Raw genomic sequence first — 24,384 nt, forward strand, 5'->3', positions numbered from 1 at the left:
AGGTTAATTACAATCAAGATTTTTTTTTTCGAATTTGGTGTTGTAATTGTGCCATTGTGTTTGCTTGCATCAGTAGGTAATGCATATATCAGATTGGCATTAAGTGTACGTAAACAATATTAATATTATACAAGAACATAAGTACAAGTAGGCACTTATTTCTTCTTGTAAAAGACTAGAAGCGGTCCTCTTCATGTCGTGACTTTTCATTTTTATCCCTAGAATCTGATACAGTCTCTCAATCTAAGTAACTCTTCAGTAGAGTAAAAAAACTCGAAATGGAACTCCAGTTCATTTGGTCGGTTTGAAAATAGTCTAGGGTAGACAATATTGATGATTTTAATATAGGTATGTGGTGGAAAGGGGATTCTTAGTAATGTGGACTGATGACTAGCAATGCACCACGTCAGGTTGACTTCCACACAGTTCCCCCGGGAAACCGTCATGGTGAATTTGCACGATGGGCTAACTGACCTCACTTCATCCTATCTATCTAATAGCTATCTATAGCATCTAATAGCTAATCCTATAATTCCCCACTGGTACCCCACTCGCTTAAACCATTAGCGCAGGCGAATGCACAATTCCATTATCATCAATAAAAAAAAATATTGGTACCTATGTATTTGAAAGCTTAAAGTTAGGACTACTATAAGATTTTTATGTAGGTAACTGAAATGCTGAAAACAAACAGTCAGCCAGTATGGTGATAACTGCCTACTAACCTGCCTAACGGCAACTCCACGAACACCATGCATTAGATTGGTGGTACATATCTTACTCATCTGTATAGCTACTTATCTACCAAGACAGTGTCTTAGGAAGATAAGTCTTAATCCTTATAATAATAATCTTTATTTGTCTCAAACAGAAACTTTTTACACAATACAACTATTGCCCATAGAATAATATAATTTAAAAACTAATTAATGAGACAAAACGGTCTATAACTCAGTGAGGGCAGTGAGTCCACCCTCTCTGCTATTCTGTTATAGCCTTTATCAGTAAAATACAATATATTTGTTTTATAAACGTAAAATCTCTCCTAATCATTTATTAACTACAAGGAATGATAAGGTTAATAATAAAACAACATATTAAATTTTGAAAACAATATCAAATTTAATACATAAATAATATTTATGTACTTCTACATACAATGTTTTTGTCTATATATTTACATTAAAACACATAATTTCTTCTAATTTAACTAGTTTTTCACATTTTTCGTCATAATTATAATAATAAGCAACTGAAAAAAAAAAACAACGAATTAAAGAGAATGTTACGCAATAAACAATAGCTATGCAAACATATAAAATTTTTAATATTGTACGAAATAATTCACATAGAAATATTTTGCTTGCTGTTGCACCCGATTCCTATAAATACATGATTACTAACGATGGACTAATAATAAAATATATTTTATCTATTAAACACTAGAGACAAGTAAATCCCATGAGCATCATAGAATGGGGACTTAATGCGCACTACGGTTAGTTACGCACACACATATGAGAATCATCTCAGCTCAATGCAGATAATATTTCTATGCGACTCATCTAGACCTACACCAGGGGCCCTATTCTAAACAATCGTAATATCCACGTCCATACAATAATAATTAAATCATAAAACCATTTGTTGGCAACATTAATTTTATATTTTTATTATGGCAACAAATTACGCGCCTTAACTCTTCTCTTTCAAATGTCAACCAGTTCCCATAAATGACGTGCTAATAAACGTGTCTTACTAAAAAAATACAATTAATGTTGCCAAAACCATTTCAGAATAAACTCATTTCATTAATCCTTCATTCGTACTGTAACTTATTTTTTTTGTGCGGTGTTAAAGAATGATTAACTAGATGCCCTGACATCCAATATCCACTTGTACACGGTCGCAACCGAACAATAAATAATATATAACATAAATAGATAATTTGTGTACAAAAAAAGTCTTTACGTTTGTATAAAATCGGGTCCCTTATCACACAGTTTCAGTATCAAAATTATGCATGCGACTGTAAACTCTATTGTTTAAATAAATAAACAAAATGTAGCATGCATAATTTCCCTACATAATAAAGCTGCGTAACATATTTCTTATATATAATATCTAATTCACGTTTGTGCTTCTAGTTCTAATTTGTACTTTGAAACTGACGTTTTGTTCGAAGTAATAATGTGTTGAAAAAATAACATTTTCTTATGTAGGTAATGGAATAAATAATTGTACGTATTTACTATTATTACTAGGTAAATATATATAAACTTGAACGAAAATTAACTAATATTACGGTAAAGATTTAACTAGGTATTTCTAGTTGACGTCAGTATTTATGTAATTAAGCAAAAACAGGACTAGAAGCACAACTAAGTCTACAATTTCATTCCTTCACATTAACGCTAGGCCTTAATGGGAACAGACTTAATTCGGTCCATACTTAATTGACCATATGGATTGACATTGAATAACGTCTCGTCGCAATGTATATTTTCAATATTTCAACAACCAAGAGATACCTAATTAACTAACATTCTTATTTAACTACTGCATGAGATAACTCCGAAGAGATTAATCATCTAAAACACTCATATAATACAACTATCGATTTAATTTTCGCATTATATAATAATATAATCGAATAGTTATTGGGCTTTGTTACGTATGTATATTTGGCAAATGGTTACTATTTATAATTCCCATCACCTAGTAAACGTCGATTGTCGACATCCAAGGACTATTATGACTTCAAGTCACGAAAAATAAAAGTATACATTAACTATCTACATAATTAAAGAAATTAAATTGTGTGATCGTCGCTCGCGTCCCAATTCCAAGGCCTAATCATATTAAATGCCTACATCTAGTAGATACATGTGACGTTCATACATAAATTCCTGATAGAACTTTTGTCAACAATATTGACTGAAATTCTACCAGAAAAGTGCTCCATGTTGTCAAAGAACGCATCGTTAAATTAATTAGATTTTTGTACGTCGTTTTCATTTGTAAAAGTATTCAATTTTGAAATTAAAAATGTCAATATGCGCTATCCAAAATAGTATCTATAGCACCATCATCAGCTGCAAATATACGTAGTACAGTAGATATAAAAGCGGAGAATAATTTATTACGAGTCAACTGCATAAAATAAAAAATATATATGTATAATAATGTATATGCAAAACCAATCGCTTCTTTAAAATATACATATAAATGGACGCCAAAAGGTACAAGAATTGACTTATAATATGATACAAGTACTAAATTGAACACTTATTGGCTAAATCTATCACAAACAGTCCACTGAGGTAATTCACAGAATGAACTTTTCTTGCTACTTTGGGCTAAACCTCAACACTGCTTAACTATGAGTAAAATCTGAACTTAGTAGGCAAAGTAGCTTATTCAAATTAACATCTGGGACTAGAGATCTGACTATATTGGATTTTGTTTGTGCATACTTCTAAAATATAAATTCCAAAGTCATAAGGTCTATTACAAAAATGTTTGAACAATGAGCATATGATCTAAATTCCCTTCTCGAAATATTCTAACAGGCACAATCAGTAGTGTTATTATTAATAGTATCGATAAAGTCATAATGGATTCTGCGACATTTCATGAAAATTTAAAAGATTTTGAGTACAAAATTGATTATTAAAATGTAAACGAAATATTTATTGGCATACCTTTGTCATTTAATGTTATACTGAAAAGTTATTACCAAAAATATTCTATTTAAATTTAATAAAATTGCGCAGAATGGTTCAATATGGTGTATATTACGTACATGAAATCTAAACCAAATATTTTGTAAACTGTACTTCATGTCGATACAAACCAGATATAATAAATATGATTTTCGCAAAAATATTTCATTTAATTACTATAATATGACAAACGGTATGGCATTTGTAGACGATATTCTAGAAACTAAAAATGGCAATAACCTATGAACCATGAATCTCGATGGTTTATTATGAAGCTTTCGGTTGAACCAGACAAGCATTCTTAACGTGCATTAAATTCCGACAAAATAGTCGAAATAGTGAAATCAGTCTATTTGTAGAGGCATGTTAACTACATTTTATTCAAAATTGAAACAGACCTAATTTTGACATTTAGGAGGGGACAGCGAGAAGATACTTCGAAACGGCGGAAATCCTCGATACATTCACCAACTGTTACTTACGCGAGGTCAAATATCTTAGCCTACAATTTTAAACGTCCAAAATATCACTTTAATTATCCAATCACGCACTTTTATCGTCAATTTTGCTTGCCAATAACAACTGTTGGAACACTAGTATCAGTCTCGATAATAACTGGTCTTCTCGTATTTGGTTCCTTGTGATGATCGTTGTAGGAATCGTTTTAGAATGTCACCACAACCTCAGGTAAACTATTTTTCTCCACAAAGTATATCAGGGCATGAATTTCATTCACCGCTCTAATATCCGCAAATAATGACCATGACCAACTCCATCGCTGTGTAACGTCGTCGCCACATTGGAGTAGCTATGAATGACCTGGAACAAAAGCAAACAAATGTAAGAATAAATCTTTACGAAAGAGATTTTAGTACAGACTATTGTCCATTGCTAGATAGACAAAATAGACAATAAAGAAAATATGTTTGCAATATATCAAATATTAGGGACCGTAACGAATTGGGCCATTTAATTAAATATAGTACGGTATGCAATAAGGCCGTAAATGCGAGATGTTTACCATTTTTTTTATTCATCTATATTATGTTACACGCTTAATTTAAAGTTAATATAGTTTGCTTTATCTCTAAAATAAATATTTTTAAAAATCAATTTTATAATGTAGAAAACGACTTTACAAGTCGTTTTGCTAAAATTTAAAATATTTTATTTAATGTTATATTGTTATTAGCCGTGTTTTCTTCTTTTCTATTGTTTCATTTCATGAAGATTTTATATGAAACACATTCCGTTAGAAATTGTTATAACGAAACGTCGCAATCTTGACAACTCTATTTCGAATCTAATTAAATCCGTATGGCCAATAAAAACGTCACGCGATGGCAATATCATAGTAATCTCGATCTAATTCTCACGCAGCGTCTGTGGATGTGGATTATCAGCATTTCTCGTTCGGGCAGAGTTTCTGCTGAGTTGGTGGAGTGTAAATCGTAACCTGCCCGACATAGCGACGCCAAGTCTGTAGCCCCCGCGCCCCGCACACCCGCCTCCCAGGTGACGAGCGATAGTGATGGAAAATTGCCATTGCTTCGACCTTCGATATTCTGAGAGATTGTTACTTATAATTATTAGTATCTGGATTATTATATGGATGGTTATATTGTTAATGTAATTATTCGTTAAATTTCATAAGACTTTTTATAACTATTACTTTTAGAAATAAAAATGAAAACTTATGTCTCAAGAGCGAGCTCGTTATATTTTTTTATTGTAACATTTTTGTTAATATATATAAAGTATACAAGTATAGTTCATATAATATTTCTTAACCTGTCATAGATTTTGTTTAAGAAATTTATTTTGTATTTACAGAAGTTAGATCAGACTTTCAAAATCTACTAGATTTGTTTTGTTTCGTATGTACCTACTTTTTTATCTGATTTTTATTTAGTGACTGTTATCATAAAAAATACTGGAAAATACTGTATTACAAACGAGTATTAATCAATTGTTTGTTTTACATAAATATAATCTTTTACACTTAATGTTATTTAAATATATATAATATTTACTAAGCATAATGTCAATCAGTCCATATACAAATACCGACTATGACCCTATGGTAAAGATTTTACACTGCGCCAACATAATGTGTTTGATATGTAAATATTAAAATGAAATGCTTGTTTGAAATAGAAGAGTGCTCGCGGAATGTGGTTTGTGCGGATATTTGATTATGTAAACGTATGACTAATCGGGAGTGAATGAATAACAAGGCCTCTACGATCTAATGGTGAAATTAGTTTTCGTTTTTTTTTAAAGCGATCCAAGTTAGCTTCAGTGTAGATCTCTTAAAAGTCTTTCTTTCATATCTATTAACAATCAAAATTGTTCCGTTGTATATTTTATATGTGAATATTCGTTTATGAAATATATCGATAAATTTTCAATTAAATATATTTAATATCGATAAAAATACCCCAACTCTAATAAACCACGATAAATCTGTCGCATATTCAGCGATGTAACGGACTTTCTCTGCGTGAGTCATTGCTCAGAATAAAGTGCGCTGCTCTTAATATGCGATGTGGATAATTGACATGCTTATCCTGAAATAAGTTCGATATAAAACAAGCTTAAGCGAAGACATAAAGTCTTATTATGTATTGAAGACGCAGATTCAGAAGAATGCGTTTCACATTTAATTACGGTTATCTGTTAAATTAGATTGATAAAATAATTAATTGGAAAATAAAAATAGCATATAAATGGTATGATTTCGACAGTAATCACTAATGGATTTTAGAGGGATTAGTTGATCTACCGATGCGATGATCCTTTTCTTTAACGTATGCAAATATTTTCTAAAGCTTTCCACTCAATGAGAGAAGACGGATAGGGTGTATTTTTATTCCCTAAAAAATACTGTAGGCTATATATATGGTACAACATACCTACCATATGACACCGAACTATCGCCGAGACTCTAACTTATATGTACCTACGTACATTTTTGTAATATTTATTTTTATAAATAATATATTACTCACAAAATGCATTCATTTTCAGTCGACAGAAAAGATGTAACTAGATTTCAATGTAGAATTATAAAATTACGACTAGGTTGTCACTATATTACGAGTGTAATTTCCGATATATCATTATATTCTTGTCAACTAAATATGATTAATATTTATTTATAAAATATGCACATATTTTTTTTTGAAAGGTTTTCAATCAATGAGGAATGGAGGATGGGATGTATTTTTATACTTTAAAAAACACTGGGCCTCGAGACGCAATGGCGTGCTGAAGTCATGTGGTAGAGCATTCTACCTACCACATGACGTTGAACCGTCGCGAAGACATCAACATTCTAATTGCATTACATTTTGACAAGACTGGCATACATATCCAACAGCAAACGATCACATATCCCTTAAGATCATCATAATAATTGCGTTTGTTACAGATGTTTCCATATCATAGAGTTCAAAACCGATTGTTTAGTCTGATACAATATTTTGTGTCAGTAATAAACAAAAGTGATCCGTGAAACGTTTATTGCTCGGAACTTGTACAATTGTTTTATGGAAATCCATAAAACTATTGGATGTGAATGGATACTAATAGAATGTAAATACTTATTTAAAATGACAAAGAATCGATCGTTACCACATGCTTATGGAAATAGAAAAAGATAGCAACCGACGTCTTGGATTTATTGATAGATTCCTTTACCAGTTGTCTGTGCTCTATAGTTTACGCAAAGCAACATGGCTGCCATACCACAGTCTCACAGATATCGTCAATCCTAATTGACAATTATTCAATTGTTAAACCGAACAGAGAACACTTTTAGTTCAACAATATTTAATAGGCAAACACTTAACAGCTTGCAATGGTCCGGATTGTACCGGTTTCTGTGACATCATATTTATAAAAACACTTTTTTTTAACCACTGAGGTGATAAAGACGCATGTGGTTCACTGTTCATTATATCAAGGTCCCATCATACATTGTCGACCTTGAAGAAACATTTACATACATTACCGCTTAGTACATTAGTGTGGATTAAATTAATTCATATATAGCGCACAGTTTTTATAGTAGATCAATTTAATTCGTACGTTACTAGAAGTACTAATATATCTATCTGTGGTACGTATTGTTATATCCATAAAGAGGAAAATCTGCGAATACGGACTGAAAGTAAAAGGGACTATGCAATGATATTTAGTGCATTAGAGGATGCAACAAGCAGATGAAGCGGACAGTTTATTTGGTTGACTACAATGCGTGTGTCTTTGGGTACCACCACACTTGCTGTAATATTATTTTTTAATGAGGAGTTAATAATGCTTTTATAAAAAAAATCGGTAACAAATTGTACTGTAATCAACAATAATTTGCACGAAAAATTCGAAACATTTATTAATATTAATAAAATTTCACAAAGAATATTCTGGTTGTCGTTCGAAATTTAAATAATATCTGCGAATATATCAACTGACCAAAACAACGGCTTACAACAGGAAGGGGATATAGATAACAGGGGAATGAGAAATATCGGGAGCCACATTACCATACTACAGTGTAAAGTGTCCTAGAAAAGTCTAGCGTAACTTTCCCGATTTTTTCGAATCACGAGACAAGACAGTGTGATAATAAATCGAGTTTCGGATGTCATGGGTTATAAAGCATAGGCGTAGTCGGTTATCAAGTGATTCCGGGGAGGCGGGACAGTTCTCAGCGCGAATTTATTCATGCCAGGGGACGGGCAACCTCTTACTCTGGCGTTATTTAGGGCACACTTCCTTTATAGCCGCGGTGGAGACGATTTGTAACGATTTCTAAATGTGACTTTTTAAATGCGCCTCTATATCAATGGACATTAATTTGCTTGTCATTTTGTCACGGTTCTGTTAGCTTCTTTTCTGATTGCGAAAAACAAAAATAGTATACTGTAATAAATATTACTCATATACTGACGGTCTCGGTGGTCTAGTGGTTTATACAATACGTGTTTTTGTATGTCTTTCAGTTGTTTAGCACTTATAGTACAAGCTTTGCTTAAATTGACTCGATACCATTGTGTGAATTAACCTGATTTATTATATATCTACCAGAATATTATTAATTAACGAGACTATCATATTGTGTAAGTAAATAACGTAACTAGATTTACGTAGACAAAAGTAATCTAGAAGACAGAATTATAAAATGATCACGTTGCTTGTAACTATGTTGTAATTTTCGATACATCACAATGCCTGCTATTTTTGCCTGACTGAATATGATAATTATTTATTTACATAAGGGCTGCACTAAAGTATCTATATTTAACAATGAAATTTACACACTTACGTTCCATTTATCATACAGTCGTATTTTGATAAAGGCTAACAAAATATACGCTAAATGTATATAGATAAATACAATACAGACTTACAATGTAATAATCAATTGTAGTTAAAAACAAGTTTTTACATGAAACTTAAATAGATCTCAACCTTCAGACTTAATTATCAAATCCGGAGGGTCAATAGTTCACTTTACATAATCATATATGTCTTTTGTATAATCAGCCGAGTTTAAGAGTAGCATGCAGGTGATTGGTAGAAGTTAGGCTGATGACATACTGTAGTTAATGGTACAATGCTACTACCGAGTGATGACTAACCGAGTGTATATTGGCATCCTCGGTGTGCATCTTTATTGATAATGTCTTATATATCCAGTTATTATTACTTTTTTTTACGTTACCGGTATAGAAAAAAACTACTAATTGTATGCGTAGTATTAAATAATTAGCTTTTAATATAAGTACTTTATTTCATATGCAAAATGTTTACTTCTAGATATGGCAACATATATATTAACTAACTAATTTAAAAAAAACCATATGCATTTATTAAAGTTTTTATCCTACCCGTTTGTTTGCTTAAATTAATGTTAAGATATACGTTATAAGTACGCTTCGAATAAAAAATATGTATAGTAAGCACAGGGCAGGGCACATAGCTCGTAGGACAGATGGCCGTTGGGGCAGTAAAGTCCTCGAGTGGCGACCATGGACCGGAAGACGCAGCGTGGGAAGGCCTCCAGCAAGGTGGACCGACGATCTGGTCAAGATCGCTGGAAGGCATTGGATGCGAGCAGCGCAGGGCCGATCGTCGTGGAGATCTTTGGGGGAGGCCTATGTCCAGCAGTGGACGTCTTCCGGGCTGCGATGATGATGATGATGATGATAGTAAGCACAGGTTAGCAAAATTTCTTTAAACTTTGCTAACCTTTTTTTTTAATCTTTTATTTGAACAAATCGGCATCGTATCAGATTTAAATACGGATTAAACGAATTATTATATAATATGAATTCTATTAAAATAAACCAGAGTGTTCAATGCTAGTAAAAATAAGAAAATGTACAGTGAAAAATATCGTTTCGTAGTTTTACGTTATCTTTTTTTTAGTAAAACAGCCAATTAGGCTGTTATAGTTTTTCTTTGCCAACCTGATTAGTACTTTTAATTTGCAATTAGTAGTCTTGCTATTACTAATTCTGATTCCAAACTCAATAAGTATCTTAGGTTTGGATTTTTTTTGTATCCGATTTAGGAGACGATATTATCAATGTTTTCAAGGATAACGGGAAAATGAAATAAGTAGTAAGTTAGTACGAAAAAATATAAACAATATTTAACATACGCACTTTTTTCTATTTCATATTATGATAACAGGACAAAGATTTATTTATGCCTTCTGAGGGTATATGTTTTTGCTTTTTTAATTGATGTTTCATGAACCAAATTTTTTTTAATGAATTTAATTGACATTTACTTTCGGATTACATCAAATATGTTATAAACTATATATGAAATGTTAACAAAGATTATATAGGAGTCGCCCTCTACAGTTAAAAAGTACACATAAAAGAATGTAGTCCACTTAGAAACTTTTCTCTTCGAAGTCGGTTGAGAAAACAATGACCTCATACGGCAGTATAAATAATATACCCATGATTATGTAAAATGTGCTTGATACATAAATGGTTTATTATATGAATGCTACGGCACCCACGTTGGCAGCCAAGGGTGAGCGGTGAGGGGCGGGCGGGGCGGGGGCACTTGTTGCATGAAGGCGGGACGGCTACGCCCAACGCCCCTGTAACCACGTGTTAGTAACTTCTGGAACTGCTGCTGTTAGCTATGTTTGATTTCATATTGATACGCTATATGAAACTTTTCGATATTCTGTTACCTACTTACAAAAAACCATAGATTTGTGACTGAAAGTCTGAAGATATTGCTAAAATTTCTAGGCATTGTTACAATGCAAGCCAAATGCAATTTTTAAGAGTTGTTAAATATACTTGCCTGTCCCATATTAAAAATACATGTCATTGGTGATATCGTTATGATTTCATTAAGGTACTAGATATTATAAAGTTACTCATAAGGAGAGATAACCAACAGCCAATTAATAAAATTAACGCAGTATTGTTAAGAATAAAAACAACTGTTAAATCTTTCAAGTTCCTATCCGTCCATCATGTTAGTACGGGTAGGAACCCTTCTAAGAAGGGAAAGGAGAGGATTTGGTTAGTATATCCTCTAGATACGAATAATCCTCTAGAAACGATATATAACTGGAAAACTTAATACTCGACGATAACAACTGTGATCTTATTTTACTTTCCAATATTATCAACTATAATTAAATATTTAGATAATATTATTTTTATACTAAAAATCTACTATATATATAAATGATAGAAATGTATGTAAATTAATATAAAATACATATATATTGTATCATCTTAGAACAATGAATTGCCTATCATATATTTTCATTTTTTTTTATTAAGTCAATTTAATTCGATTTTAAGCAATTAATACTTAATATTGTTAGTACATAGAGAAAATATTAACTCAGAAATATGTCTAACTTTAAAAGCTTCAGTACCTATTGATCGTAGCAAAATTTATCCAAATTTGTCTGTAGTTATAATCTCAACGCATTTGGGGGTCCGCAATAAAATCATAAAACCGTTAGTAGCGCGGGAGCGTGCTTCTGTTGGCAGTTAACACGTAATCCAATTTGTCGGCGTACGGACAACCAAGAAGAATGCTAAAACCGCGCTCAACCAAATTACATCCTGTATATCCTATCCTATTCACCCTCAAAGATTCTTGATGAGAAAGTTTTTTCTTTTTTTTAATACAGGATTGAGTAGTCTTGATATTTGATTGTATTACTTAATTTCAATGACTTTTCTATAAAATGTATGTTCGTGAGAAATGTATTTATTATTGCAAAAAAAATATATTTTGTTTTACAAACAAAATATTTTTTTTTGCATATTAATGGTTATTTTAACTATTAAAGATGTTTAATCATTAATAATAACGCAAATATGTCTATATCTAGAAGTAAAAAATCAATTTCATAAAATATATAGACAGAAATCTTAATTATGTCATCTCTTGCAATATAGTATTTGTGTTGCAAACCTAATAATTTGATGACTATAGGTACTATATACCACCTTTTTCTTAAATTTCGCATAACAGAAGAAATACTTAACCGAAGCTCATTTGTCAGACATAAGCGAAACTGCATTCCTATATTTGTTACGTTCCAATAATGGGAGGAGTTTTCTGACTATTTCAGAAGTCTCGGCACTACACACGCACCGACACAAATGCACGGCTAAATACAGAAAAAGGAGGTTATTCACTTTGTAAGAAGTCGTCTACGTGGGTACCTCAGTCTCCCTTACTATAGTCACTAAGGTAAATAACGTAAGGTTGCTTTGTAAGCTGTGTTTTTGTGAAATTAGGCTGTGAAATTGCAGAATTCATGTATATAGACTACTTTGTATGTTATTCTAATTACGTAAAAAGAAACTATAATAAATTGAAATATAGTATAAATAGTGTAGTTTACGATATCTAAGACAACTACTTATACAATACCATAAAAAATTCCCGCGCAATACATTGTAAAATATGGCTAGATTTAAAATGAAAATCTTTTTCCTAATATACATTACGGTCACGTAAGGCTCAAGACAGATTGACGGTTCTAACTATATTGACTCTCATTTAAATAACTGATCAAACTCGCCAGTAAGCTGTCAAACAATAACTGCCACAGACTTATTGGATATGCTGCGTTCATCCTGCCTACTTATATTAGATGGGGAAATTGAGGAGCAACTTTTTGAATTCATAGCATCTCGATTTTTGCGCTCGATAATATGATTAGTATACACTAAGAAAATGGATTATTCATTGTAAAAAAAATATCATTTTGATATGGGACAAAAAATGACTGTTATTTACGAAATTATTTATATAATACGATATATTAACTAAATCATGGTATTATTTTCCTAAATATCTATATTCTTTTTATTGTTTAATTAATAAAGAAAAATGTTTAATGACTTAAATTACTGACTTCAAAATTTCGACGAACAATTTTTAAATTAGGTCATGAATATTTTCCATTATTTTTTAAAATTCGTTTATTACCATAAAAGTGAATACATAAAATCTCTATAATATTAATTAGATAACATACGTAATAGATTTTTAGGTTCATTGGTCAATTTTAGGAAGTATGGAGCAAACCAAACGTATCTCTCAAGTTTCTCAGTGATTCTTAATACGGTAATAAAAATTCAAATATCTATGTATAATTCATTACTCATCAGTGAGGCCATGCGGCAAATATTTAAAGTACTTACCTATAAGTAACATTGAAAGAGGGTGTAAAAAACGAGCAAAGGAGCTTTTATTAAGTAGGGGGAGTGGGCCGAATATAATGAATAAATTCCGCGTAAGGGCCCTCGTAACGCAATTGAAAACTTTTAACAAGTGCCGAGAAATCGTGTGTAAAGGTGGGCCCTACCTAATTACGTTCGTAGCCGTGCCGAATACAGGATGAGTTCGGAAATTTAAACGACCCCCGCCCGCGAACCGAGAGACCTTATGAAAATCAGCTTGTTAATAAAATCTTTTGAGTGTTGACTTGTGACCGATGATTGACGGCCTCGGTGGTATAGCGGTTTCGCACACAGCTTTACTTCCGATGGTCGCGGGTATGATTCCTCGCACGGGATGACATTTGTATTCATGAGTATGATTGTTTGTATCGGTCTGGTCTGTTTTCCATGTACATTATGTATGTATTTACAAATATGTATTTAAAAATCTAAGTATTTATATCGATTGTCTAGTACCCATAACACAAGCTCTGCTTACCTTGGGACTAGGCGACGTTGTGTAAATTATCCAGGGGTTATTATTATTATTTGATGGAGTTAGACGTGAGAAATCAACGTTTGGGAAAATAAATTAATGAAGCTTAATACCATTTACTTAGTAACTACATGACTATCGGAGAGTTGTTTTTAAAATGTACGTACGATGTGTGTTTTTAAAAGAGTATGACTCTTTGTCTTAATAAAACTAAACAGTTTTACCAATTGACAAATGTTCATTCGATTTGTACAGCTGTTAGTAGGTGGTACACTGGGTGGGCAGAAAATGTCTGTTGGTCGGTGAAATGCTATGTGAATGTCAGACGACGTTTTCTTGAATCAAAAACTTTTTTTATCATTCATATTAATTATGAATTATGATAGAATAAGTATTTTATGAGTATAACATTTAATAACTCATATTGTTACAATTTGAATAATACTTTTTTACAATTTTTTTAAGGATTTCTCATTTCAACTTTGAGGTACTAATTCAAAGTACATTTTAAAACTCATGCTGCATGCTGCATGTAAGTTTATTTTATTTCTTAATAATGTCCTACATTAATTAATTATCTATTCTCGCAAAAAAGCCGTATTCTGCTGAATAGAAACTGCAGTATAGTACAGTAATTTACTACAAAACCAGTTTTTAGAAGAAACCAAAATTAATTGTTATTATTTTAGTTTATATTTAGTTATGTAAAATTTTTGTAATGAAATTGTTTTATAAGTTTAAAATCTGAGCAAGGATTACATTCGCTACATGAACATTTCACGCTACGCTACCCATTCTTATCCACCATTAACTAAGCTGGATTATAACAAAAAATTAACAAGATTTCCCGTCGCCGCTACCGTCTGCTTAAGACGTATTCTTTAGTAACCCTAAAAAACAAGTCATTACCCGAGGCGGGTTTAATCTAGCGTTGTTCTGGGGATTTTTTCGAGATGTTCTATTATTCGAAAGCGATCGCTCGGGTCGTCGACGGGCACCGTTTACGCTAAAATGATATGATTAATTACCGTCCGGGTGCCTCATTAGCGCACAAATAAGATCATTCATTGGTGAAATTGAATCACGAACGCTCGACGACCGCTCAATCGGAGTCTAATTATAATTTTATTTTACTCACCGCACTGCTAAATGCTGGCTTTTCACAAATTAATTTTTATTTTTTTAAATGAATGATTTACATAACAATAATCTCCGTAATCACTGATAACTGAGTTGATTGAGCATGAAATTTTGCAGAGGAAATAATTATGCAAGTTGAATCTTTAAAATGGGATTTCCCTATGTTACATTCCAATGGTAGATAACGGTTTTGGGCAACAATAAAATATAGCATATACATACTAATAAAAACCTTACACACCTAAGTGATTTCCATAATACATGCTTAAGTTATCTCATACTCAAATGTTTATAATAAAATAACTAAGAAATAATTAGGTAAATTAAGATTATTAGAAAAAAAATCCTCAGGTTAGTTGGTACTTCTATAGAATTCTTTATAAATGTGCATATGTGGACAAACGAGCTTTCGGCTCACTTGATATTAAGTTATTACCGCCGCCCGTGAGCAACACCAGGGGAATTGCATTGTCTTCAATATCGCGTCGGTTCGGAAAAACCGTTGCTGGAGGGTGATTCCAAAGTATAGCAAATAATTTCTAGATGATATCTAGATACATTTCTAGACCGTCGGCGTAATTTATTCTGTGTATAAATAACACGTTTTTACATTTTAAAATGCTCAATTAAATTATAAAACGCATCGCATTTATATTCTATTTCGACGACACGCAATAAAACTTTACGATTTTGACTCCTACACCTCCTCATTAAATATTTTGTTACAATGGTGACATAGAAAAAGTCTGTAAAGAAAAGAGCTCGAAATTATTCATGGGATAATATAATTTGCAAGCGAATACCATGGGCATACACCTAAGGCGTTCCAGCTAGATTCTTACATAAATAAAGGAGACATCACGTCTCATAATCCACGTACAAAGAAACATAAACATGAGTGACGCACTTATCTTTTGTAATACCTAATGTCGTAAAGCCGAATGGATGAGGAAATTCTTTCTTTCGGATTTTGGGGTCAGGCTAACATGAAATGTGACGTAGATATTTCGACTCCTCAGAATAATCGTGTTTTTTTTATCTTTGTTAAGTTGCGAAATATTTTATGAAGGGTGCAATTATATACATTAATAGTTATATAATAATTAGAATAGAACTAGTATTCACTCGGTACTACATCCGCGTTATCGAGAAATATTGATTGCATGGAAAAATTAATCACAAATAAAATCGGACAAATGTAATGTAGATTATTTTCCATCTTAAATATTACCTAGCAGTTAAACTTCATCAAATATAATTTTGTTGTTTTAAATTTCATATAGTTGGAATGTCTAACAAACTGTTGATTCTGGTGGTAAGTGGCAACTGTCACCTTTATATAAGTACATGGAAACCGTCGGGCACCACATTATCATGTGACACCCGTAGGACCTATTACGCGTTGCCATTCCGGACGACTAAGGAGACATGCCTCTGTACCAAGTAATTTTACTGCTATATCTTAACCTGAAACCGAAATGCGGCTGACTAAAATGGTTGTAATAGATGTATCACGCAGACGAGTTAGTACAAATTCTACCTCATCGATTGATTGATTAATATGATTTATTATGAATTAATAGACTTCAATATGAATACAATGTAATTAAACGATGAATGAACGAATGAATGTAAACGGTTTTATTTTCGCGAATCAAAATAACCTGCTCATTTTGATAGTCGGTTAAAAAGAAAATGCAATGTGATACTTTCATCAGTTATGTCAGGATCTGTGGGATTTCAATACAATCAAAGTTTTACCATTACAATAACATAGAATGGTAAAATAATGTAAACGCTATGCTTATAGTATTTGCAACCCGTAACAACGTAACCAATATCTACACATAAAAATAAACGTTAAAATTTACAACGCTTTATCGACTTAAAACTTCAAAACTAGATATTTCGAATTTTAATCTTCGAAAGTTCTTTTCGTGTACGTATATGAAAAGAATAGGGTTACCTTACTTTCGAAGTTAAATGACTTTAATGGAACGAATAACTTAAAATTTATATCTTAAACAAATAAGTAAGAAGGCTAACTATTGTATGCAACTTGAAGGAATACCATTTGTATATTTTATTAATTTTGTTCCACATAAGAACAACTCGACAATCATTGGTAGAACTTTTATTAGAATAATATTGAAGTAGATCATTATCAAAATCTCTTGTTTTGGGGAAAATAATGCGTAATAAACAATTACATAGAAATGAGAGCCATTTCTTACTGACAGTCGGTAGAAAAACGAAAACCTTGGTATAAATTTGAAATAGAATAATTACTTCGAACCAAAATGCAATTATTTCTTTTATAAAAAAATATAATTACTTTTTAATATGGAAACATTTATATTCCTGTGTGTGATCATGATTGGAGATTATACACAGACATACAAAAAGAAAAGTATTCAAAAAATTCTATCAATATATACATACATATACAAGTTCTACATAGCCAAAGACTAGATGGTGCTGTGAGACATACGACTATAAGATTTATTTCTTTATAAAACCATTTATGTGTGTTTAGCTTACTTAAAAATGGCGACCCTACTAAACGGGTCCGGATAGCCATTGCTGCATTTCCGCGAAACAATAGACTTATAGTTTTGTCAGATACGGAACCAACAAGTTATTGGACACACCAGAAAGTTCTGGAGATAATCGCTGATATTCCACTAGATTTATGGCGCTGTATTGTTAAACGCTCGCTAATATATCGCAAAGAACTCTTTGTTCGTACTTTCCAGTTGATTCGAGTTTCTTCAGAAATGGTTTCATTCTTGTTTTTGAACTTGTTTTCTCTATTTGATATTTTAGTGACGGAATGTGTTACGCATTTATATAAGACTTTCTTTTAATACTTAGAGTATTAGGCAACTATAATAAATATATGATATAAGAACAGAGTAATAATAATAAGTATAACTATAATGTACTCCTCACGAATTAAATCATGAACACATTTACATACTTTACACTATTATGTAGGAATGGAAACATTTAAATCTTGTCTCAAAATATGATTCAAAGTTCTCCATACTGCGACTGAGTATGGAGAAATTGGAGTAATATAGTATGTAAGTGGACTTGTAAATAGTCATGAAACATAGAAACCTCTGTGTTGATTTCTGATTCTAAAGGTAGTATAGTTAATAATAATAATTTATGAGTAATGTTAATATGTAATGTAAAGTTGTATACTCTACCTCTTTTGTTATGCTGATCATCGTCGCACTGGCTCAAACCTAGGTCCTGCCCCCTCCAGGTCCAAGCAACTATTCGGATTACAATATCCTATCTATATCACAAGCTTCCACCTAGCTTAGCACTAAACCCTATACTAACACAATTGACACTTCAACAACGATCGGTAACCGTCCACTTAACTTTAACACTAAATAAAACTCTAATATTAGTTAACATGATAAAATGAACAGAAATCTCGACTACAATACTAGGTACCAAAGTAACAAATTATAAAAAAAAACAAATTTTTCGCTGTATGTACATAGGACGTGGTAGTTTGTGGACAACCTGGAGGTCTAAAATAGCATCTTAGCACGAATTATAATACAAATAATTTCTAATATTAGTAATTAAAACTGTATTAACTGAGATATGAAACCTCAGCGGAGTATAGAAAATAATTCGTATTATAATTGGTGTAAAGTCCATTTTAAGTCCCTGATAAGTAGGTAACTTAGTCCGAATTGTAGCAGAATGCGTTTAATGAACCCAGGAGGGGGCGACGGAGTACGGGGTGCGGGGTGCGCCGCCACCAGACAGCGTGGTGGGCACGGGCGGCGCGGGCGCCACGAACTGGCTCTCCGCTTCGGCAGCCATCGAGGTCTGCTGCTGGGTGAAATTGAAGTCCAACGATCCGTCCATGCTCAGCTCGTGTTTTATGACCTGTTAGTGAAGTTCCATTATTAATATTGTATACTGAACAGGTCGGTAGATAAAAGATATTAATACAAAAAATTATACGTGATTATATATGATTTTTGATTTGATTTGAATTCAATACTCCACACTAATACTGTTCTAAAAATAGGTGTACACACTGAAACGAAAATAATAACCATATTATTATTGAAAATAAGTGTGTCTGTGTGTTCAGAAAAAAAAACATGTCAATATGATAACATAAACCTACTGGTCAGATCTTAATCAAATTTATATGGTACCACCGCCTAAGAAGAATCAGGTGTTAAATAAAAAAAAATAACCAAAATTGACTCACGTAGAAAATAGTACTCAGTTAATACTAAAAAAAACTGGTAAATAATTTGAATACAAGTGAGAATCTTTCCTTTCTATGAATTCAGTTGAAAAATAAACAGGTATATTGGCTGGAAATTTTCGAAAATATCACAAATAATTTACGCAAATTATACTCTCCCTTTTCCTGAAGGCATATCTTTAAATTAAAATCAAGGCAAGTCGCTAAGCTATTATATAATAGCTGATTATTTTTGTAGCTAATGCTGATTATGTATATAGTAAGTCTACGTTAATTTTCAATACTATTATAAATTTTATAAAAACTTATATATACTTATACATATTTTGTACATTTTCAAAGAAGTGTCAGTCAAGGCTCTGTGTTATTAATTTCTTACTAGCTTAATCGTATTCCGTTCTAAACTACACGCGTAAGCCGTATTTCATAATTATAAGTAATTCGGTGATAACAAAGAAAGTACTTTCATATCCAACTATACTAACTGCATTATAAGGCTGAAAGTTTGTTTGATCTAGTAATTTGAATTGGAAAATGCCATTGCCATGATAGCCTATTTATTATGAAATATAGGCCATAACCAATAGGAGCGGGACAGCAATGAAAAACGAAGCCTGAAGTCAAATCAGTTTCACTATCGACACCAATTCATTTGAAATTAATCAGGACCGATAGTAGACCGCATACTTTAGTCCTCAGTATGTCGCCTCCTACCTCGCGTTAGTTTCAGTATAGATTAGGAATAATCTCAAATAAAACTATTATGAAATAAAATAAACACTGTGGCAATTGTTCCAAAGGTTTTTATTAGTACATTACTAGTAATGGGGCCATTAGTTCCCATTCCAAAAATCCCGCTCCCCCCTGTAAACTATTTAATAATAAAGTAAAAATTTGTAAAGATTACCTCATCGACATTGCATTCAAAGCCATGTTCCAATGTTTCGATGTTGATGTCCTCCGCCAAGCCAGCGTGCAGAGCCCCCATGATTTGCCCCATAACTGTGGTAGGTCCCATCGTGCCAGCCTGCACCATCATACCACCATTCATGAGGGCTGGATCCGATGTCGTCACCATTTGGGCCGGTACATTTTCTGTGAATAAAATACAACTTGTATTTTCGAAATAATATACAAGGTAGTAACAAACAATTTCGACCATTTTCTTTTAAATGCAATTAATATACATATTTTTAAGATTAATACAAATTTCGAATGATTTAATAAATATTAGGCTTGGTATTTAGACCAAAGGTGAAAAATTATGAAAGAGGCATGAGTCCCAGCAATGGACGGCAGGCTTTGCATTTATTAAGTCACAAAATCATTAATAGATCTAAATCATCAATAATATTAAAATTGAATAACTACTTTTTGAGATATGAGGGTGATCCAATTTAGTTGACGATAGAATACTTTATATATTTCTTTTTATTAAGTAGTATTTTGTAGCTGGTTTAAAACACTACCTTACTATCTATAGTCGCAGTTACAATTCCTCGTACGATATAAACATTATACCTACTCATGACTATGACTATTTTGTATTAGTCTATTAGTCTGGGGTATTTTCCATGTATTTATATAAAATGTATTTATGTCTATGTCTATCTATCTGTCTAGTATACAAGTATATCAGTCTAGTACAATTTCTGCTTAGTTTGAGGCTAGTGGTGTGTGAATTATCTTGGATTATTATAGTAATTAATTAATCAATTATTTATTTCAGTATTATTTTAATTAATATTATAAGGAGAATAAAACATTTGTTTCCTATATATAGATTAATAGTGGCTGAGCTACACTATTTTCAATAAATTAAAATTCCGTACACAAAACAAACAATTAATACCTGTTTGCATAATATCGGCAGGATCAGCCGGTGGCGGTGGTCTCACGAAGGGATCCATCGCATGCTGATGCGGATGTGTTGGGTGCGCAGGATGCGCTGGATGAGAGTACAGGGATGCGCAGGCGCACCCACCATGAAGATGCCGTGGACACGTTGTCCCATATGAGGGGTAACGATAATTACTCCCGGATGACGACGAGGATGTAGTTGGAACATACCTGGAATATAAACTTTTATATAGGTCTATATTTGATGGTCTCGATGGTCTAGTGGATTAGCACAACGGCGTACTTTCCGATGGTCGCGGATTCGATTCCTCGCACGGTGTAAAGATTTGTATTCATGTATAACTGTTTGTATTGGTCTGGGTGTTATCTGTGTATATTATGTATGTAATTACAAAAAAAAATGCATTTAAGTATTTATTTCAGTTGCTCAGCTTGGGAATAGATGGAGCCTCTGTAGATTGTTCAGGAAATAAAAGAGGGAAAAATATTATTTTAACAATACGCAATTGAAAAGTAATTTATTGAATTCATTTTGATTTTTTATGTATTTGGAATGGGAAACAAGCTGACGCTGTCCGTGCCCGCCTGATGGAAAGTGTTGACTGTCGCTTATATACATTTTTCATGTATCACGGACTATTCAATACAATCGAAACACATGATCAATCCAATCGAAAAATGACACAGAGGTACCCACGTAGACGACTATATAAAGCCCAGTATATATATATATTATTTATTATACAATTTAGAGATCTTAATCTTAATTAAAGTAGTTTCTATTCTTAGCTTAAGTATACGTAATTCTATACAAAGCAAAGCATATTGTCTAAGACAAGGTAATTAGGATGATGCTATATTTACTGTAGAAACGAAATAGAAATCAAGCTTAAAACCTCTAAAGGCTCATAAAATAATATGCTAAGACTACACTTTATTGAAATACAATCCAAAGTGTACTCTTAGCGCTTAAGCATACTAATCTTAATCCTTACGTGTTAAGGAATGGATCAGCTCCTTGCAACTTCATCGAGTCCGCGAGTCCGGCCAACTGCGCGTCCTCTTGCGCGTAGTCTGCTTGTGAGAAATCGCTATTTGACGCATAATCCCCAGCGGGGTTGTAATCCCAGTCTGGCTCCGATGTGATCATGGATGGAATTGGGGATAGTCGGCCACATGACGACGCATTGGATGACGCCCTCTGACGGAAGTCCGGCGACAACTGAAAACTGCTGCTACGCAGAAGCGAACAAGCGTCAACGAAACAATCTCAAACATAATAAGAATCACGTAATCGTTAATTTTGAAGGCCATCAAAACTGTTCATCAAATTAGAAACGATAACATGATTCAGATAATTGCTCAATACGCAAATAATGAAAATTCTCGGCAAATAAGAAACTTAAAGCTAGTTTATCTAGTAAGATGTCTATAACAGTCCCAAACATTGAATGTAATGGGAAGCATGCAAATGTAATGTCTATATAGAGGGCTGCTAACATATAAATTTGTAGGCTACATGAAGCGATCACCATAAAGGGTTCAGTGGTCAGCGCAGAAATATTTTTATTACTGCAAACAATGACAAAACATTGTCGTAAGAAATGTGCTATGGGCTTGTTCTTTGACCATTCGAGTGTAACTGTCCGAAATAGAAGTTATGCCTGTAATCCCTACAGATATTCGGCAATAAAAATGTTAAATATTGGTGAAATGTCGAGATTCAGCATCCATATAACTCATCATCTAATGGTTGTGAATGATTTAAAACCTTTTATCATAAAGTAGCAGAGTTGCAATAACTCAATTTTATTAGTCTGGTCAACGCAGTTTATGTCCGATAGTTTTATTATATTGAATGAATGGATGGATATACCGTTTGTACAATTCGGATCTCACTTTGTTTCTAGTGGTCATAAAATTTCAATATCTCACAAACTGACGCTATTTAGGAATTCGTCGAGAACATGCTCGTGGTTTTGGCAGATCTCGCCATTACATTATTCGTATGGGTAAGTTATTCTGCGTTTAAAGTCAAATTAGTATCGCTATCCACTGCATCCGTTCTGTCGACATTATTGGCGATATGCCACGTTCCTTTAAGTCCACTCGCATCTGTAGATACCATCTTAACGAGAAAATGATCTAAACGATTCTAAAAATTATCTATACTTGCTAACTTCTATTTTAAGCTTTGTAACAATACTTTGCTTACAGAAAAAATATTTTTGGGATTCTTACCTGTGCAGTGGTGAATCTGGGAACATGTCAAGACTTTCGGAAACTGAACTACTGGGACTTGGTGTGGCGTCAGCTGTCACGCCATTTCTTAAAGCTTCAGCCTGTGAAGGCGGTCATCTCATTAATATTCGTTTGTTAAATATGCATTTTAATTTAAGTTTAGAAAAGTGCAATAATAACAAGAGATAATTTTAAATATTCAGTAACATGAGGGTTATACTGATGTTTATCACTGTCATTTATCATTTTGCTTTGGTCATTTACTAAGATTTTATGCAGTAATGTAAATTAAAGTTTAAGTCACAATTCTACATTAATTTGTGTTCTGTCTTATATTACGATTTTATTAAAAATTAAATACAAAGATATATTAGATAGATTTGATGAAACAATTTATATCCAGTAATCCACTATAATTGTCTAACTTTTTACATAGTTTTTTTACAGTAAGTGTAAAAAAACTATGAGATTGGCAATTTAGTGGCAGTTATATTGTACATATATGTATTATAGTAACTATTCTAACCTTCTTCTTAACCCTGCCTCTTCGTTTTTCGAATTTGGATGTCTCCATCGAGGCTGCGCGTCTTCGAACGGATTTTCCTGGTTTCGCATCCGGGTTGATCATCCACCAAGAAGATTTTCCAGTGCCTTCGTTCTGAACCCGCATGAACCGGTTATGTAATGACAGGTTATGCCGGATCGAGTTCTGTAACAGACAATTATTAGTTAGTGATGTAGCTATAAATTAAATAAGATAATGAGAAGACGTTTTAATTTTCATAATGTATACTTAAAATAGAAAATATTCACGGAATGGACGGATTAAAATTATTATATTTTTAGTAGAATTTAAAATTTATAGATTTAACATAACGACGAGATTAAGTTGCTTAAAAATGTATGTCCTAAACTGTATCATTAAAACTCACTAAC

General features: G+C 32.5%; 1 protein-coding gene across 3 annotated transcripts in view; it reads right to left on the minus strand.

Annotated features, from left to right (window-relative positions):
• Nucleotides 1-1,153: 1,153 nt before the first annotated feature.
• LOC131844817 (forkhead box protein O) overlaps nt 1,154-24,384 on the minus strand; it is a 117,872-nt gene continuing 94,641 nt past the window's right edge. For 2 of the 3 annotated variants that reach the window (XM_059193788.1, XM_059193785.1), the window contains exons 3-9: nt 23,975-24,157; nt 23,449-23,549; nt 22,203-22,442; nt 21,200-21,417; nt 20,255-20,442; nt 18,311-19,013; nt 1,154-4,544 (exon numbers count right to left, since the gene is read on the minus strand). In XM_059193788.1, coding sequence (XP_059049771.1) covers nt 18,831-19,013; nt 20,255-20,442; nt 21,200-21,417; nt 22,203-22,442; nt 23,449-23,549; nt 23,975-24,157 — 1,113 coding nt within the window. In that variant the 3' untranslated portion in view covers nt 1,154-4,544; nt 18,311-18,830. The remainder of the gene's footprint in view (nt 4,545-18,310; nt 19,014-20,254; nt 20,443-21,199; nt 21,418-22,202; nt 22,443-23,448; nt 23,550-23,974; nt 24,158-24,384) is intronic. The other variant, XM_059193786.1, reaches the window with a different exon arrangement.

This window comes from Achroia grisella, unplaced genomic scaffold, assembly GCF_030625045.1.
Source record: "Achroia grisella isolate CSIRO2021 unplaced genomic scaffold, CSIRO_AGI_Agris_v1 utg413, whole genome shotgun sequence".
NCBI classification, from domain to species: Eukaryota; Metazoa; Arthropoda; class Insecta; order Lepidoptera; family Pyralidae; genus Achroia; species Achroia grisella.